At 45.5% G+C, this 20,246-nt stretch overlaps 3 protein-coding genes across 3 annotated transcripts; all 3 read right to left on the reverse strand.

The window, feature by feature from the left end:
- Positions 1-1,518: 1,518 nt before the first annotated feature.
- Positions 1,519-2,739, reverse strand: LOC145973782 (uncharacterized). The gene has a single exon (XM_083103356.1). The coding sequence runs from the start codon at positions 2,737-2,739 to the stop codon at positions 1,519-1,521; it is 1,221 nt and encodes a 406-aa protein (XP_082959482.1).
- A 5,979-nt stretch (positions 2,740-8,718) lies between these two features.
- LOC145973783 (uncharacterized) lies at positions 8,719-9,528 on the reverse strand. The gene has a single exon (XM_083103357.1). It carries the CDS (start codon positions 9,526-9,528, stop codon positions 8,719-8,721), a length of 810 nt encoding a protein of 269 aa, XP_082959483.1.
- An 8,150-nt stretch (positions 9,529-17,678) lies between these two features.
- LOC145973784 (uncharacterized) lies at positions 17,679-19,526 on the reverse strand. Its single transcript, XM_083103359.1, has 2 exons — positions 19,335-19,526; positions 17,679-18,545 (listed from the first exon to the last, which is right to left on the reverse strand). The coding sequence occupies exons 1-2, from the start codon at positions 19,524-19,526 to the stop codon at positions 17,679-17,681; spliced, it is 1,059 nt and encodes a 352-aa protein (XP_082959485.1).
- Positions 19,527-20,246: the final 720 nt, after the last annotated feature.

Raw genomic sequence — 20,246 nt, forward strand, 5'->3', positions numbered from 1 at the left:
ATCGTTTCTCTAATCGAGTTCCCGGGCCGCAAAACTGATAACCGAGAATGTAATTCAATGGGAAGCGCGTTTATCGCACGATTTAAGAGACCGCTACCTCTTACGTTTCTCGCTGACATTCATAGCAATCTTTTATTAACGGTGGCAGACCGTCGATGTGTGTTCGCTGCCACGGCTGATTGTAATGTCGCATGCACGAACGATATTGTCGAACCTCCGAATCAGCCTTTATATATTCTGGAAGCTTGTCCCACAATCGTTCCACGTAATCACCAAAATTTTGCAGTAAAACAATCTTTGGGATATACTGCAGTAGATATGGGCCACTATGGTGCGTCAAAACAAACCCCCACCACTCGGCCCCTGGCGCCGTGGGCGTGACCGGCTGAAGTGGAGGGAGGCGTTCTGATTGGTGGAAACAATACCCCGCCTCCCGAAGTCTCGATTTTGATTGGCTTGCACCATAGTGGCCCAGAGTTTGATTGGCTTGCACCATAGTGGCCCAGAGCTGCGATTGGTCGACGCCGGCTGTGTCGCCGATTTATCAAATTTTTATTTCCCTACCTACGCGGTACTAGACTCGAAGAAGCAATCCTCCTCCCATTCCAGCTCTGGTCCACCTGTATAGGGTTCCGAGTCAAATTCCCGTTACCTAGCCCTTAGTCGCTCTCGCTACGTCTTGGCAGAACGAATTCCCCCACCTACCGACTTTCGGAGGGTATCCGGCGGTATATGTCTCGAGGAAACAATCCTTACCTCCCCACTCCGTCTCGGGGCCCGCTATGGAATATCGAAACAAAGCCCCTCCGCTCGAACGGTTCATGACGCGCTTTATCGGAAAAGACAAAGTCTCGGCGCGAGACAATAATTATAATTAGACTACATTGCACTACAGAGGTAAAAAGATGATGAACATGCAGATGATTGAACGCGAGGTGGGGTGTTATAAAGGAAGAAGGGAAAAGCTAAAAGTATTAAACATGAATTAAGATAAAAAATTTTCACATTTATTAATATTTTTCAAAACCAGCCATTTTTTAATAAAATTTTTGCTTATTATTAATATACAGAAATATATACAAAGAAGAATTATATTTATATTGTTATAAATTTTACATTTTTTCTTATGCTACTTACAATATTTATAATTCTATTTTTTAAAATAAAATCGGAAAAGGCGCGACTTTTATTTAAAAAAGAAAAAGTCACTCAAGAAATAAGAATATTGTTATACCGCCACATATCCGTATGGTAGCGAATATCTGCTATTGATAAATCTACGTTTTACTAATACTGGCGCACATATTTTTGTTTCACTTCGCGTAACAATTTCATGAAACGCCGTACGTCGAATCGCATTAAAGCGTAGATTTATCGAAGTTCCGTTATTTTCTTCTTCTTCGTTTTCCTGTGTCTTTTTCTCTCGCTAATAGTAGCTTTTTTATAGCATTAAAATTAATTCGTCGCGAGTTCTCGTAATTGAGAGTAATACCCTTAACTTTACAAGTTTCGTGAGTATTACCCTCCGGTGTTCGCACGATGTAGGCGTAAAATTTCGGGCCCGGACACGAACGCCTCGATATAGCTACCGCGGCCGTAGCTTTCGAGTTCATCCGTCATGTCGCCTAGAAAATTTCCCGTAGGCGGCATGTATTCGTTCGAATCACCGGTGCTTATAAAAATACACGAATCCGTATCGTAATATAATACACGACGATCTAAACGTTCTAGGTACTCGTACAATTTTAAACGCGCTAGTGCAGTCGTATACGCTGCTATCACGACGTTTGTTATCGGCGAGGGAACGAGAGCCTCTTGTCGCAGTCGCCACGAAACATACATTACCTCGTCATTCACGGGTAATATGTCGGTTATCTCGTATTCGGCGCTCGTTAGTAATGTCGCGAAACGTTGTTGTGTTTTTACGATTTCGGTAGTCGGCAAATTGGATCGTTGGCCGAGTTTTCCCCAGAATGAATTTAAGCACAGTTTCGCAACCGAGCGTAAACCGGGATTCCGCGCGATGTTTCGCTTATCAAGAACGATACCCTCAGTTTTTTCATATTCCCTCAAATATCGCTCTTTTGCCTCATCGTCGTTTTCCCCGCATTCGCTCGGCCAACCACTGGCTTCCTGTTTAAGCTGTAAAAACGTATTAATATATTCGGCGAACAATCCACCTTGCCGCGACGCACGATCGTATTGGCTAACTCTATATTGCCAAATTTCGCTTACCGACGTTACGAGATAACCTTTCTCGACGGCCTTGCGTAATTCGCAGGTTACCCAGGTACTCTCGAATTCACGCTCGCTATCATTATGAGTGCACGGTGTCTGAGAAAATGTTTCGCAGCAACTACGACATAACGCGAAGAGTAATTTTCCTCGTACGCGATGCGGAAGTACGGGGTGAAATAAATCACGAGGAGGGAGTACTCTACAGCGTATGAGGCCTTCGAGCGAGTCGAAATTATAATTCGGTGACCTTCCGACTAACGCGCTACATTCATCGCCGACGTAAATTTCCGGATGACCGATCGGAAAAGCGCCCGTCTTCAATACAAACGGGTATAAAGAGCATACATCGACGTAGCGTATTTTCTCCGTACCTGTGACTTCGTATTGAGTTGCGATATTTCCCGTACGCCCACCGAAAAACGCGTCGCGAGGATCGAGCGGTGGTGTTTCTACCATCGGATGGTTCGCGAGAAAATCATACATTACGCGATTGTCGCGCATTTCTTGGTCGAAGGCGCACTCCCACTTTTCCGACACTATGTATCCCCGCTGACGAAGGCGCCATGAAACTGCGAGAGTTCGTTCATATCGCGAATTTAATGTATCTCCGCGATCCTCCCCCGACGAAAGCGCTTTATCGCGATTTACATTGGGCATCCGTGCCAAAAGCAACCGTGAAATTGCAACACGTGACGCTGCGTCCTTCCCGCAACAGACGTTTCGAAATAACCATCGACGAGCGTACCCTCGATCGTGCGATATTCCCGCGCACGCCCCGCGTGATTTATACAGTCGAGTTCGCGCTCCATCCATATCAGCCATTGTAAGGCTTTACGCGAATGATTGCTCGCGCATCTGTATCCCCTCGTAGGAATAATGCCTATCGTATCGGCTTGCAAAAAGTTTTTCCGGAAAACCGTCATGCAGGTCGAAGCAATAGTTGTACATTCCTCGAACGGGCATACATTTCCGCGATCTAGGAAAATTTTTCTAAACGCTACGCACGCTCGTCGAAGAATATCAACATCGTTACGATAATAGCGCACTATCTCGCGTTGGAAGTCGAACACGGTATTTGTTTCCCTCATTTCGGTACGCCATGTGAGAAAGCGTTCGCGCTCTTGCGATTTCATGTTATCCGGAGAATAATATTGTACATCGGGTAATGGTCCGACGTACGAATGATTTTCGATAGTACTAAATAAATGCGGAAAAATGCCCTTATCCTCAGTACCCTTTAGCCCGAAAGCCTTAGGTAATTCGGATAAGCGCATCGGCATATAATTAACGCTATCGATGAATTTTGTATGTCCCGCGGTTAAAAGAATAATTTTTGTGCCGTTTAAAATTATTTTCGGTTCAATATCCCTATAATTTTCCACGATATATTTCAAAATAAATTGCGCGTCGAACGCTTTCGCATTATGCGCTATACAAATTTGTGTTTAAAATATTTTACCGGACGCGTAACGAAATCTACAAACTGTTTAACCGGATCGCGTTGAAATACGAACTCTCGCACTCCGCACCAACGATACCACACGGACATGTTATTTTCCCCCACGCATGCTTCACAAATCTGTTGCGCGATGCATAGCGTCGGAATATGTTTTTTTATATTTCCCGTTCCTTCGACCAACTCGTCCTGCCGCGTTTCGAAATCGTAAAATACGAAAGCCACACGTCCCTTTCCACGTTCATATGCACGTTCGTTCTTTTCCGCGTTATTACGTATGTTCCGTGCTTCTTCTTAGTAGTTAGCACTAGGAGAGTTCTAACGCAGGGATCTCAGGGGGGTGAGGGGCGAGGAGATCTCAGCGGCGCGGGGGAATGACGTCACGCAGGATGGAGGGGGGATGACGTCACGCGGGTTCTAACTCAGGTCCTATCAGGGATGACGTCACGCGGGATTTCGGTGGCGCGGGGGATGACGTCACGCGGGATTTCGGCGGCGCGGGGGCTGCGGGGCGGGGGACGCTTGGGGACGTGTTGGATGTTTTATGACAAGTATAAACAATAAAACAATATAAACAGCGATATTCCTTTGAAGGATTGGATCTTGGAACCTTCTTTTTCTTTTTTCTTTCTTCTTTATTTATTTATTTTTTATTGCTGATGTTCGGCTGCTTTGTACCCTTGCCGCGCGTGTGAGAGAACGATAAGAGTGCGAAAAGAACGCGTACGAGAGAGAACGATAGCGAGACTTATAATTAGTGCGAGAGAGAGCGCAAGAGAAAGGCGTATAAATAATTGCAATTTTTTGTTACAATTAAAAATATATATAATTTATTTAAATGTGAGTTTAATAAAAGTATACAATATAAAAGAAAAATAATAATATATATGGCGTCGTATGGCGGTAATCGCTCTATCGCTGTGTGTTCGTAATTTCGCTGCCGAGGGAAACCAGAGATTCCCTAGAGCCGCGTATGGTTTTGCACGCTCGCTGGGTGAAGGATCCGCTGGAGTGAAGAGAGAGTGTGTATGATCTATATACAGTTTATTCAGGTCTATTTACAATGGTCCTAATAAGGACCGTTCTCGGTAGGAGATTCGCGGGGTCGTTTTGGTAAGTTTTAACGGCCCCCAGGAGTTGTTGTTCTCGTCCGTTAGGGTTCCGGTCAGCTCGGTCTGTGTAGCCGCCGTATAGGTGCTCGCTTCCCAGTCCGAATCTGATTGGGTGCCCTGCTCGGCGGTTAAGCTGCCTGCCTGTGTTCCCCTGTGGATGCGGCTTAAGGGAATGGTTTGCGTCCCTTGCGTCGTCCTTGTCTGAGGTGAAGGAGGCAGTGGTGACAGCTGTTCGGGGACCGTCCAAGGTCCAGTCGGCGAGGTATACCGCCGGATGCGTATGTCCCAGATTTCTAGGAGCTGACGAGGAGGCCTGGTGAGACGTGGAGGCTCCAAGGTGATCGGTTGTAAGATCCACGGCAGAAGTTCGAAGGAGACTCGTCTCTCTGGTTCTGCGCCTCCGCTCCACGGCTGTCGTACTGGCTCGGGTGATCGGGGCGTTGACGCTGGCCGTGGTATCCGACTCCGCCGGCGATGAATGACGTGGAGGCGTAAGCCTCGTTGCCCAAAAGATTACACGTAGTCGAAAACTACGATATCAAAAGAGTTTCTGCAGCTAATCGCACTCCAAGAGCTAGTGAGCTGAGACTCGCCGTTCCGTCGATGCGCTCGGCCTTATATACAGAGGCTGCCGGGCTTCACTTACGCGAAACGGTTTGCCCTCATGGCCATCTGTAGGCCGGCCTGCGATTTAGCTCGGGGGGAATCCCCTAGATGTTCGCGCTACGGTGCGCGTATCGTACGCGCGGGCTGTCGTGTGGTAGTCGCCCCAGTGTGGTGCGCCTGTATATTATTGTGGCGTATGGCAGGATGCCACAGGACCCCCCTGGTTGTATGAAGGTCCGTCTAGGCTGCTGCAAAGCGGACTGGTGGTCGGGTTGGTCGCCCTGACTTAGTTACTTTCTCGGTTTCCTTCTTGTGATTGTCGTCTGGGTGATTATTATTGCTGGTATCGTCTTCGAGGATGTATGCCGGTTTGAGTCTGTCTACGGATATGCGTATTGGCCTTCCTCTTATTCGTAGTTCGAACGTTTTTTCTCCCCTGCTTATGACTTCGTATGGTCCGTCGTAGGGTGGTTGCAACGTTCCTGTTGGTGTATCATGGCGGACGAAGACTTGTGGTGTAGTGGTCATGTCCTTAAATACGAATGTAGCTCGTTGTCCATGACGTTTGCCTTGTGGTCGCAGTTGGTCCATGGACCTTCGTAGTTTGGTGATGATGTCGTATTCATCCGTGTTCTCTTTTTGTTTCTGTTTTTGGAGGAACTGGCCTGGCAAGCGGATAGGTTCGCCGTAAACCATTTCGGCTGAAGTTGCTCCTATGTCCTCCTTCCAAGCAGCCCTGATGCCTAACAGTATTACTGGCAGGACCTTGGTCCATGCTTCCGTCTCGTGGCATTTGATAGATGCCTTTAGCTGGCGGTGAAAGCGTTCCACCATTCCGTTGGCTTGCGGATGATAGGCTGTTGTCCTTATATGCTGCATTCCTGTGAGCTGCGTCAGGCGTCGGAATAACTCTGCTTCGAATTGGCGGCCCTGGTCCGTCGTAATTCGTGCTGGAGTGCCGAATCGTGCTATCCAGTCTGTGAATATGTGTCTGGCAATGGTTTCTGCTGTAATATCTTGCACAGGTATTGCTTCGGCCCATCGTGTAAATCGATCTACCATTGTGAGGCAATAGCGGAATCCTTCCGATACTGGTAATGGGCCAACGATATCTGCATGTACATGCTGAAATCGCTGCGTCGGGTGGTCGATTTTTCCGATTGGTGTGTGGTTGTGTCTAGTTATTTTAGCTTTTTGACACTGAATACATGTTCGAGCCCATTGTATACAATCTTGCTGGATTCCTGGCCAGATGTAACGTTGTTTTACCAGCTTGGTGGATGCTCTGATCCCCGGGTGTGCCAATCCGTGCAGAGATAGAAATGCTTGTCTCCTTAGACTCTTGGGAACATACGGCCTTATGATTGGAGTACTTGTGTCGCATGCCACCGTATCTGTTGATCCGGGTATCGGTATTTGTGTTAGTTTTATCTTGTCTGCGTCGTTCAGGATATCTAATAATTCCTTGTCTTTCTTCTGTTCTTGTGCCAATGTTTCTAATTGTAGTGCCTGTTGTATTGTTTCCACCCTTGATAATGCGTCAGCCACGGTATTATTTTTGCCCTCGACGTGTCGTATGTCCGTTGTGAATTGCGCTATGTACTCGAGGTGTCGTGCTTGGCGCGGTGAGCTATGAAGTGGATCTTGTTTGAAGGCGTGTATGATTGGCTTATGGTCTGTGTATACAGTAAAGGTTCTTCCTTCCAGCAAGTGTCTATAGTATTTAATGGCAGTGTAGATGGCTAGTAACTCGCGATCGTATGGGCTGTATTTTATTTGGGCGCTACTGAGTTTTTTACTCAGAAAAGCCAGTGGTTGCCATCCTTCCTATGTCTGTTGCTGTATCACTGCTCCTATAGCCGTTGATGATGCATCAGTGGTGACTGCAAGTTCGGCTGTAGGATCAGGGTGTGATAATAGTGTTGCTTTCGATAGGCTTTCTTTACATTGCTCGAATGCCTGGTCCATCTCCTGGGTCCATTCGATGGGTTTCTTCCCTTTTGCATGTGGGCCTCTCAATGCGTCGTTGAGTTTAGCTTGATATTTTGCTGCTCCTGGGATAAATCTCCTGTAGAAGTTGATGGTTTCCAGGAATTGACGTAACTGCTTCGTGTTGGTAGGCCTCGGAAAGTTTTTGATAGCCTCAATTTTCTCTGGTAGGGGTTGAGTACCCTTTTCTGAAACTAGGTATCCCAGGAATTGTACATTAGTTGCTCCTAGGATGCATTTGGCTGCATTTACTTTGATGCCGTATTTGCTGAGTTGCGCGAACAATTGGTGCAGGTGATTTTTATGTTCCTCCTCGGATGTTGATGCTACGAGTATATCGTCGATATACGCGTAGCAGAAGTCTAGGCCAAGTAAGACTTCGTTCACGAATCGTTGGAACGTTTGTGCTGCGTTGCGAAGACCGAACGGCATGTATAGGTACTCAAAAAGTCCAAATGGTGTTGTTATTGCCGTTTTTTGGTATATCTTCTTCCCGCACCGGAATCTGGTTGTAAGCTCGCACCAGGTCAATTGTACTGAATATCTTCCTCTGGTATAGTGCCTGTGCGAAGTCTTCTATGTGTGGGATTGGATACCTATCAGGTATCGTTCTTGCGTTGAGCCTTCTATAATCTCCGCAGGGTCGCCATGTGTTGTCCTTCTTAGGTACCATGTGTAATGGAGAGAACCACGGACTTTTCGATGGTCGTATGATTTCTTCCTGTAGCAGGAGATTGAACTCTGCTTTGGCTGCTCGTAATTTGTCCGGGGCTAGCCTACGCGGCTTACTGGCTTCCGATTGACCTGGTGTCACGTGTATGTGGTGTTGTGTGGCGTGGTTGATGCTGCTATTGGCCTTACCCGGTCTGGTGATGTCGGGGTATTCCGCTAATATTTGGTGGAAGTTTGTCTCCCCTAACACCGTTTTTATTGATGTGACCTGGGAATAGCATCTGGAACCTGCTGCTGTGAGTCCTGTCTTTCCATCCCTTAGTTTGGCTCTCCTCATGTCGGGCAGAAGATCATAATGTGCCAGGAAATCAGACCCAATGATAGGCTGTCCAACGTTGGCGATGATAAATCGCCACAGAAAGGCTCGTCTTAAGCCTAGGTCTGGTTGCATCGTTATGAATCCGTACGTGGTTATCCTTGAACCATTTGCAGCGTAGAGCTCGTAATCCTTGGGGCGTTGTCTGGTCCGTGTCATATATGGATAGACGCTGACGTCTGATCCGGTATCTATTAGGTATTTGGTTTGCGTACAACGGTCTGTCATATAGAGGCGACACGGTCCAGGGCTGCTGTCATTGGTCGCCATCAATGATCGCCCTTCTCGTTTTCCTGGAACGTGCAAGGTTTGGTGCACTTTTTGGCTTCTGCGCCGAATCGTCTGTGATAATAGCAGATGCCGTCTTTCCTAGGTGTCTTGCTTCTCGCTCTGTTCCTAGATCGGCTTTGTGCTCGGCCTCGTCCTCGTCGGAATTCCTTGGCCATAGACGTCATTTGTTCTGTTAAGGTGGCCACTTGTTTGGTGAGCGCCTCCATTTGTATTGCCCAAGGACTCTGTGGACTTCCTGTTTCTGTAGCCAATACTAAAGCTCGGCTGTTTACTTCGTGGATCCTATCGGCTTGCTCTGCTATGTCCTGCAGCTCATCGTCCTTCCTGGTGGCTAAGATTGCTTGCATGGTTGATGGTAGTCGTCCCAACCATAGTGTCTTTAGCAATTCGTTTGATACTGTTGTTCCCGCCAGGGTAGATAGGTGGCGTAGAAACTGCGAAGGCTTGCGGTCTCCTAGCTCTTCTCTCTCGAGCAGTTGTCTTATTCGCTGCTCCTGAGTGTCTGTTAGACGCTGAATGAGCACGCTCTTTATAGCGGCGTACTTGTTCGTGGAAGGGGGGCGTGTGATGACGTCTTTAATTTCCCTCGCTTGTTTAGGTTCTAGTTTGGAAAGTACGTAACTGTACTTGGTGTCGTCATCACTGATTCCTCCGAGAGAGAATTGTCCCTCAATCTGCGCGAACCAGAGTTCTGGATCTTCGGGCCAGAAGGCAGGGATTCGCACGGCTATTCGGCTGATACTAGCTTCTTCCTCGTCTAGCATGATCGTTGCATCCTTCTTTGGCATCTTCCTTCAGTAGCGTTTCTTCGTCGGGGTCACCAATTATGGCGTCATATGGCGGTAATCGCTCTATCGCCGTGTGTTCGTAATTTCGCTGCCGAGGGAAACCAGAGATTCCCTAGAGCCGCGTATGGTTTCGCACGCTCGCTGGGTGAAGGATCCGCTGGAGTGAAGAGAGAGTGTGTATGATCTATATACAGTTTATTCAGGTCTATTTACAAAGGTCCTAATAAGGACCGTTCTCGGTAGGAGATTCGCGGGGTCGTTTTGGTAAGTTTTAACGGCCCCCAGGAGTTGTTGTTCTCGTCCGTTAGGGTTCCGGTCAGCTCGGTCTGTGTAGCCGCCGTATAGGTGCTCGCTTCCCAGTCCGAATCTGATTGGGTGCCTTGCTCGGCGGTTAAGCTGCCTGCCTGTGTTCCCCTGTGGATGCGGCTTAAGGGAATGGTTTGCGTCCCTTGCGTCGTCCTTGTCTGAGGTGAAGGAGGCAGTGGTGACAGCTGTTCGGGGACCGTCCAAGGTCTAGTCGGCGAGGTATACCGCCGGATGCGTATGTCCCAGATTTCTAGGAGCTGACGAGGAGGCCTGGTGAGACGTGGAGGCTCCAAGGTGATCGGTTGTAAGATCCACGGCAGAAGTTCGAAGGAGACTCGTCTCTCTGGTTCTGCGCCTCCGCTCCACGGCTGTCGTACTGGCCCGGGTGATCGGGGCGTTGACGCTGGTCGTGGTATCCGACTCCGCCGGCGATGAATGACGTGGAGGCGTAAGCCTCGTTGCCCAAAAGATTACACGTAGTCGAAAACTACGATATCAAAAGAGTTTCTGCAGCTAATCGCACTCCAAGAGCTAGTGAGCTGAGACTCGCCGTTCCGTCGATGCGCTCGGCCTTATATACAGAGGCTGCCGGGCTTCACTTACGCGAAACGGTTTGCCCTCATGGCCATCTGTAGGCCGGCCTGCGATTTAGCTCGGGGGGAATCCCCTAGATGTTCGCGCTACGGTGCGCGTATCGTACGCGCGGGCTGTCGTGTGGTAGGCGCCCCAGTGTGGTGCGCCTGTATATTATTGTGGCGTATGGCAGGATGCCACAATATATAAAATAGACCGCTGGGCTATATTGGGGAAGCCGTTTCTGAAAACAGAAGAAAACATATGCATTTCATTAGTTTAAATTATTTAATAATTTATTTTAAAATACTTTTGATATATAATAAATTAAATGATACTTACAATGTTATCCATGACTCATCTATTTTAATTTGTGCAAATAGGGCACATGTCGCAGGGCAATATTTGATTCAAACATTTTCTGCATCCGTTGCATGACATATTTTCCAAATGAACATAAGCTATGGTTCTATGTTCTCGAACAGAACTAGTTTCTTCAAACTGATGCGGATCTTCTAGAAAGCATTCGGTACAATATTTTGATCCATTTTCCATGTAGTAATAGGAAATGCAACATATCTTTGTTGCTTCGTTGTATGTTATTATTTCAGGTATGCTTAAATCTCGCTGTTTCTTTTGTAACCGTTCATCAAGAATATCGACACTATTGTCACTATCGTAATCACTGTCCTTCGCCAAGGGTTCTATATCAGATCCATCATCTTCCATCTCTCTCCTCTCTCTCTATCTCCATCCTCTCCGCCACAACTGGATCCATCCAATAATCGTAATCATCATCCGTATCGTCGTCGATGATAATTACGTTTTCTTCAGCCATCGTATCATCGTCGATGATAATTACGTTTTCTTCAGCCATTGCACAAGACTACCGAAACACAGAAGAGCAACGAAAGAAATGATACTCTGGTGCAGCAGAGTCCTCTTCATTATATTTTTTTAACATACACAATATAAATAGAAGTATTCTTTGAAGGATTGGGCGGATGGAAATACGTAGATAACAACATATTTTTGAGATATTTCGGGGTCCGACCTTTTCGAGCAATCTGTGAATCATAGCGAAATAACAACACATTTTCAACCCTAGGTTCAGTTACAAAAAAATTTTTTCTTTGTGCCCCCCCCCCCCAACAATCTCTGAAAGTTTGTTGGCTGAATATAAGAAGGATGACATAAAGTTATAAAAATATATATAAGGTTATAAAAGGTTTTTTATACCCTTATATATTCTTTATAACTTTATGTCATAAACTTATATTTTGAGATATTTCGGGGTCCGACGTTTTCGAGCAATCTGTGAATCATAGCGAGATAACAACACATTTTCAACCCTAGGTTCAGTTACAAAAATTTTTTCTTTTGTGCCTCCAACAATCTCTGAAAGTTGGTTGAATATAAGAAGGATCAAAGCGCATCAGATCATAGTACGTGATTTGAAAGCGCATCGACACGACGGTATAGCAAAAGTATAGTCAAAAATTATAGTGTTCTGTCAGAAAGTGTGATAATATATATATATATATATATATATATATATATATATATATTGTGTGATTATATATAAAATGGAAAACATCGAACAGACTGAACGTGACCTGGTGGAGCAATCCAACCAAATTGCCACCTTGGGCGAATATTTTGCATGGCTACAACGATGCAACGAGTACATCGAGTCGCTGGAAGAACAAAGTCGGATCAAACGACCGCGATTATCGGGAATCGACAATCGCTGATTGCTCGAATCGCGCGACTCGAAGGTGCAAAGACTCGATTGCAGAGACAGTTCATGCCCAGTGATGGTAATTACAGTGGCGACAATAACGCGGGTGCCGGATGTAGCGCGCATCAAAATGAACTTGTGTGGCGCGAGATTGATACCGCGTTCGATAACCGTGTTCTAACCGGTGCTGTGATTAACGCAAACCATATCGAACCTCGTCAATTTCTCGAAGACGCCAAAGACATCGTGCTCGAGCAAGTGCAAGACGTTATAAGAAGATACAACAGTGTAAAATTGAACACTATATTCAACGGTGAATTTGTGTCGGGTGATAAGCGTGCGAATAAAAGTATCAATACGAGAAACTGTGAACTCTTTCGCACGTCTGATTTACACGAGTGGTACGAGCGCAGCGTTATCGAGCCCACCCTAGCATTGCTAGAAAAATTTCAGGAACGCGATAGTGGCTGGGCATTGTCGCGAATACAGAATTTAACTGTAAATATAAATAAGTATAATCCTATGCGCGCGGGATGTTATATTAAATTGCCGCGAGAAATTATGATGAAGAGAGCTGCAATTAATGTACAATCTAGAGACAATGCGTGTTTCGCGTGGGCAGTGGTGGCCGCTCTATACCCCGCTGAAAGAGACACGAATCGGGAATCTTCATATCCCCACTATACGACGGTGTTAAATGTACAAAATATTGAGTTTCCGATGACGTTGAACCAACTAAAAAAGTTTGAACATATAAACAATATCTCCATGAACGTGTACAGCATCGAGAAAGAAAACAGCATTGTCCCGATACGTCTTTCGGAGCAGAAACGGGATAAACACGTCAACCTGTTGTATGTGGAAGACGGCAACAGCGTCGGACATTTCGCATGGATCAAGAACTTATCCCGACTCGTGAGCTCGCAACTGAGCAAACACAACGGTCAAAGATATATCTGTGATCGGTATGTATAATTTGAATAATTTATGTAATTATAAAATATGCATTGAATAAATCTTTAATTTAAATATTCTTTTACAGATGCTTGCACTATTTCGGATCGGAGGACAAGTTGCAGTCACATACGGTAGACTGCGGAAAAATAAACGACTGCGCTATCCGATTGCCGAGCGATAAGGACAAGTGGCTCGAGTTCAACAACTACACGAGGAAAGAGCGGCTTCCATTTGTGATCTATGCCGATTTGGAATGTGCGTTGACAAAGACTGACGAAGAAAAAAATTATCAGCATCATAAGGTATTTAGTATAGCGTATTATATGCATTGTTCGTTCGACGACTCGTTATCCGCGTACCATTCTCGCCGCAGTATTGATTGTATAGCGTGGTTCGCCGAAGAACTTAAAAATTTAGCGTTACGTGTAAAGACTATTTTAATGACTACAAATGTCTCCATGGTAAATTTAACATCGGACGAGTGGGAAAAATTTCACAGCGCAACGCATTGCCATATATGCGAAAAACCGTTTACGCAAGAAGACGATACACGCGTACGCGATCATTGTCATTTGACCGGGCGATATAGGGGTCCCGCGCACTCAAATTGCAATCTAAATTACAAAGAATCATTATATATTCCGATAGTCTTTCACAATTTATCAGGTTACGACGCGCATTTCATTATCGAGGATATAGCCACAGCGTTCGAAGGGGAAATCGAATTACTTCCGATAACCAAGGAAAAGTATATATCGTTTACAAAAACTGTTAAAGTTGCACAAGACAATTGGAAAAATTATATAAAATTAAGTTTTATCGATTCGTAGAAATTTCTTACGGCAAGTCTCGACAAATTGGCATCTTATCTAGACAAAGACAAATTCAAAATTTTAAAATCAGAATTTCAAAATTTATCTGCAGAAAATTTCAGTTTATTAACACGGAAAGGCATCTTTCCGTACGAATACGTCGACTCTGTAGATAGGTTGCAAGATACGTGTTTACCACCGCGCGAATCGTTTTACAGTTCTTTGACCGGTGAAACTATATCCGAGAGTGATTACGCGCACGCCGAGAACATCTGGACGCGATTCTCCATTCGAACGCTAGGCGAGTATAGCGATTTGTACCTGAAAATCGACGTCTTGTTATTAGCCGATATTTTTGAAAACTTTCGCGATAGTTGCATCAAAAGTTACGGACTCGACCCCGCGTATTGTTATACTCTTCCCGGATACACGTGGGATGCTATGTTAAAGCATACAAAGATTACGTTCGAATTGCTTACCGACATGGTCATGTTTATCGAACGCGGTATACGCGGTGGTCTGAGTCAGTGTTCCAACAGATACGCGCGCGCTAATAACAAGTACATGCAACAATGGTACGATCCATCGAAACCATCGTCGTACTTGATGTATTTCGATGTAAATAATTTGTACGGATGGGCAATGTGTCAACCGTTGCCCTATGCCGATTTTTGATGGGTCGACGACGTGTCGAATTTTGACGTAGCATCGATCGCGTTAGATTCGCCTACGGGTTATATCCTCGAAGTCGATCTCGAGTACCCGCAACATCTTCACGATACGCACACTGACCTACCGTTTTGCCCGACACGCGACAAGCCGCCCGGCAAGCGGCAAGACAAACTCCTCGCAACGCTATACGATAAGAAGCGTTACGTGATACACTACCGTAACCTACAGCGATGTACGCGACACGACCTTCGCGTTACAAAAATACATCGCGTATTACAATTTACACAATCTCCGTGGCTTCGCAGTTATATCGAATTAAATACACAGTTTAGAACACTCGCGAAAAATGATTTTGAAAAAAATTTATATAAACTGATGAATAACGCGGTATTTGGCAAGACGATGGAAAATGTGCGTAATCGTGTCGATGTAAAATTATTAACAAAGTGGGACGGACGATACGGAGCAGAAGCAATGATAGCGAAACCAAATTTTCATAGTAGAAGCGTCTTTTCGGAAAATTTGGTTGAATTACGCAAACTTGAAGTGAAATTTTATAAACCAATCTATGTCGGCATGTGCATACTCGACATTTCTAAAACGTGCTTGTACGAATTTCATCATGAGTACATGTCACCGCTATATCGTGATAAATGCCGGGTAATGTACATCGACACAGACAGTCTTATATACCACATTGAGTGCGAAGATGTCTATGAAAATATGAAACGTTATATCGCTAGTTTCGATACGAGCGATTATCCAATTGATAACGCGTACGGTATACCGCACGTGAATAAAAGAGTACCGGGTTTAATGAAAGATGAAAATAACGGCGCGATAATGACTGAATTCGTCGGGCTTAGAGCAAAAATGTATGCGGTGAGAGTGGGCGGGAAAAAGGATACGAAGAAGATTAAAGGTGTCAAAAGTAACGTTGTTGCGAGAACGATAACATTCGACGATTACACGCGGTGTCTGAATGACGAAATAGAAATGACACGACAGCAATCTTGCATAAGATCGAAATTGCACGAAGTGTATACCGTCCGCGAGACGAAAATTGCTCTGAGTCCGTACGATGACAAGCGGTATATCGTACCTGATTCGACCGACACGTTACCATGTGGGGACATTATAGGATACCCTTATAATATAATATAATATATATAATGTAATGTAATATAGTATGTGATATAATGTAAGATATTATACTATAAAGAAATATTATTTTTGTATATGTATCTCATATGTATATGTATTTCATATATTGTATTATATACGATTATTGGAAAGGATGTATTAATAAAGATTTTTGTATTTTTATATATTTCATGTATATTTTTTATATGTTGTACATATTTTTTCTTAAATTTAAAAATAAATACAATTTGTATGAATTAAATCATATTGTCCTTATGTACCCAAGAATTGTGCGAATTGTCAAATCCCAACCATTTTATGTAAACCTCGTTACCCCTCCTACGCAGTATTTTCTCCACGAGATACACGTCCGGATAATTCGCGCGATGCAACTCGTACTCGTAGAACGCTCCAGCGATAGATTTTTTGCGATAATCCCCTAGTAGATAGCTTACGGGATTAGTATGTTATACTTTTGCAATTTTAAACACTTCGGTTGTCCAATTTGGCGTGTAACCTTTCTCGAAAACTGTCTTGTACTTGCTAACGCGTACCGAGTCACCTACTTTGAATTTCGCCGGACCCGCGATATTTACATGGTTGTACACAGTAGCCAAGAGTCTTTCAGCGATCGCGGGAGTAACGTCGACGGGTCGCATACCGATCGTTCGATGCTTGCGCGCGTTGTAATCCGATACGAGTCGCGGCAACGCGCTGATCCACTTGTAAGATCCGTTCAGGGTAAACATCTTCCACATGTCGTTTTTTAGCGTGCGATTGAATCGCTCAACGATCGATGCCTTCAATACCGAATATGTAGAATAGTGATTGATGTCATGTTTCCGCATGAGCCGTTGCACGTCAGCGTTATAAAATTCCTTCCCCATATCAGTCTGTAAGTTTTTCGGACATCTTTTGCTATCTCGAATTATCTCGGCAATAGCGTCAGCTGTCTCGCTTCCACCTTTACTCTTGAGTGGTATGGCCCACGCGTGCTTGCTCAACGCATCTATGACTGTGAGTATGTAGTGGTAACCTCTGTTGAAACGAGAGTACGGACGCATCTCGACAATGTCAGCTTGCCACAGGTCATCGTATCCCCGCACTATGACGTGTCTTCGGGGAAAATTTTTTCTCGCCAGAGCGTGCAATTCGTTCACCAACTGCCGTTTCTCTAAACTATGCTGTTTCTTCGCTTCCTCGGTTATTCCCGATCGCCGATCCATCGTTGTTTCGATTCGTCGATCAAACGATGTGTGCCTCGAGTATCACCGTGCGTTTTATCATTCGTTGCTAGACGTTTCTGGCCCGTTCGATAGCCGTTCATAGCTGTTCGATAGCCGTTCGATATCCGTTCATAGGTGTTCGATAGCCGTTCGATAGCCGTTCGATAGCCGTTCGTAGCTGTTCATAGCTGTTCGATAACCGTTCGATAGCCGATCGATAGCCGTTTATAGCTGTTCGATAGCCGTTCCCAACCCGTTTGATAAACCTTTGCAGATGTTTAATAATTGTACAATAGCCGCTCCTAAACCGTTCACTACAGCTGCTCATTACAGGTTGATAGCCGTTTCTGAATTAGTGTTAATCGCACGCCGAAGCTCGTTTATCGCAGTCTGCAAAGCTCGCACGTCCCTCTCGAACGCAGTCAGCTTCTCGTCTGATTCTTTCTGCTGATTCTTCAACGTTTTAACGCATTGTTCCACGTACAGTTTGTTGACTGCATCGGTATCAGCCTCAGGATGAGCTACACGGCGAATCTTGCGCGACCTCGCGTCATAGTACGTAGCGACGCGACACAGAGTGTTTTGACGCAAGTAACTTGTCCGATTTATCCCAATGATCGCTTGTTCTAATTGCTTCATTTCTCCGTTCGAATAATCCAAATTTGTTGATGGGCATTTTTTTTTTCTCGATGCGAGTGATCAGTTTTGTCGAGACACCGTTTAATTTATAACAAGACCAACTTCGCGAAGTTCATCGATGATCGACAGGATCTCGTTGTCATGAGCGTTGTGGCCAGCTCGGCGCGAAGCGTCGAGCAATCGTAGACGATCCACTAGCTCGTTGGGATCGTCCCAGTGCACGTAATCGATCTTATTGTCGGTTAGCGTCATCGCGCGAGGCATGAATACTCCCGTACCGCATTTTTTCTTTTTCGATTCGATCGACATCAACGGTGCAATTATGTGTTTATACTTGTATCCCCTGTTGCTCTTTAATTGACCTTGCGCATCATATTGGCGTTTATGCGCACTCGTCGCCATTAATATGCTCTTATATTTTTGCATATCGTCCTCAGTGTATATGTCATCATCGGGAATTCTCTTGTAGATCAACTCGTATAATCCAGGTGTACCAATGTACCTCACTTTGTCTATGATTATAGAGTCATCTGCGCCGATGTCGAATCGTTTGTTACCGAGCCACATTTCATTCTCGTCGAAATAGACACCGTACACGTGATCGATCTGGTTTTTTTTGTCACCACTAAGGAGAGCGCCCATGTACTTTTGTGCCAGTGGCCCGAAGTGCTCTCGTAACATTTTTTGACCTTCCAACGTTTGTAACATGTTTCGAACAGATGGTGATTCGAGCGGGTTGCCCGTGGTTTCGAAAACATTTTCGATTGCGAGTGATTCGGGTATCGTGGGTTGTACGATTCTCGTTGTCGCGGACGGTGTGGAGGTTGTCAGCGGTTCATCCGATGTATGCGGTGTCGATAAACGATTCGCCTTCAATCGTTGTCTCTTTTTCGGTGTCGTATCCTCCTCCTCCTCCTCCTCTTCCTCTTCCTCTTCCTCCTTGTACCGCTTGATGGGTAACGTTTTAATTATAGCGTCAGCGTTACTCTCCGGCTCGTTTTTCACCGCGATTAAGCTAGAGTTGTCGACGATTTTTTGTAGTGGCTCGATAATAGGCCTAAAATGGGTCTTGACCGCGATATCGTCGTCGATCTTACCGGTCTTCAAAGCGCGATGTTTCTTGCGGATCGATTCGCTCGTTTTCTCAATCTCCCTCGCAATCTTTTCACGCTCGCGAATATTATCGCTTTCAGCCATGTCGACAGAGTGTGTCGGCAGCGACTAATCGTTTTGCGGTATCGCGAACACGTTAAATCCTCTTCTGTATCGCCCGTTCGTAAATGAGCTGTCCTTATCTATCACTAGGAATCCATACTTTTGTTGCCAACAAGTACGACATAATTCATTGAAATCCCCGTACGACATGTCGGTATTCACGTGATCGTTGTACACGTGTTTCAAGTTGGTACCGTCCTGTTTAAACAAGATCAGCAGGTTCGCGTTGTGGCGTATAAGATGTTTTGGTATTCTCGCGTACGTCTGACAGAGATAGAAGCAGTCGACATTCGAGTGACGACCCATTGAGAAGTACTCTCTTATCGTATTTTGCTTGTCGCACGCCACGTCATCGAAGACGAAAATCGAATTTGGACGTGCCTCGCTCGGTGGAATGACATCATTGTTATTGGAGAACGTAAAATAGCCGATTTCATCTATCGGCGTCAACAAATTCTCCAGATATCGATATTTCGGCTGTTGCAGCGACTTCGAGTACATGTACACGTTCTCGAAACGTACACCGTGCGGGCTTTCCAGTAGATTTATCAGAACGTTGGTTTTACCACAATTCGAAGGGCCGCAAACGATCGCGCGTATAGTAGTTGGTAGCATCGTACCGTGCCTGCGTATCTCCGCGTTGTCCTCCATTGATCGTAATCTGTCGTCGCAATTTGTCACGCATATCGTCAAAGGTTGTCGTACGAATCTCATTTTTTCAACACTGCTGATTGGATCGAACGCCTGCCTATTTATAGGTGCGCGAAATCACGAGTCGCTCAGTAGAGAAAAAATGTTCACCCTGCTAACAAATCCTTCCGATATTCGCGATTTAAGCATCGAACAGCTACAATTTGTGCCGAAAGCAGTTCTATTGAGAACGTGCGGTGATTACGTCCACTACGTGTGGGACAAACTTCCGGAACACATAAAAGCGGATCCGGAGGTTCAGACGTATCGTCGCTGTTACGAACATTACAATCAGCCGTGGCAGGAAACGCACATCGACGGTCCGGCGCCGCTGATAAAGAATTGCGGCGAATGTCAACGAAAATAGGTAGAGGCCTATTAAATCACGCGATAAACGCACTTCCGATCGAATTCCATATTCCCGGCTATCAGTTTTGCGGACCAGGCACGCGGTTGCAAAAGCGATTAGTCAGAGGCGATCGAGGTATAAATCCATTGGACGCGGCGTGTCGCGAACACGATATAGCATACTCTCGGAGCAACGATCTCACCGAGAGACACGCGGCGAATAGGATACTCGCTGAGAAAGCGCGGAATCGCATCGTTGCGAAAGATTCGACTCTCGGTGAGAGAGCCGCCGCCACAACTGTCTGGGCAGCGATGAAAGCCAAGACGAAGCTCGGTATGGGTCTGAAGACGAAGACGAAGAAAGAAACGGTGAAGAAACGGATACTTCCGGTAGCG

This window comes from Camponotus vicinus, unplaced genomic scaffold, assembly GCF_025532165.1.
Source record: "Camponotus vicinus isolate PSW18456_S1 unplaced genomic scaffold, iyCamVici1.0 SCAF_6, whole genome shotgun sequence".
Lineage (NCBI taxonomy): Eukaryota > Metazoa > Arthropoda > Insecta > Hymenoptera > Formicidae > Camponotus > Camponotus vicinus.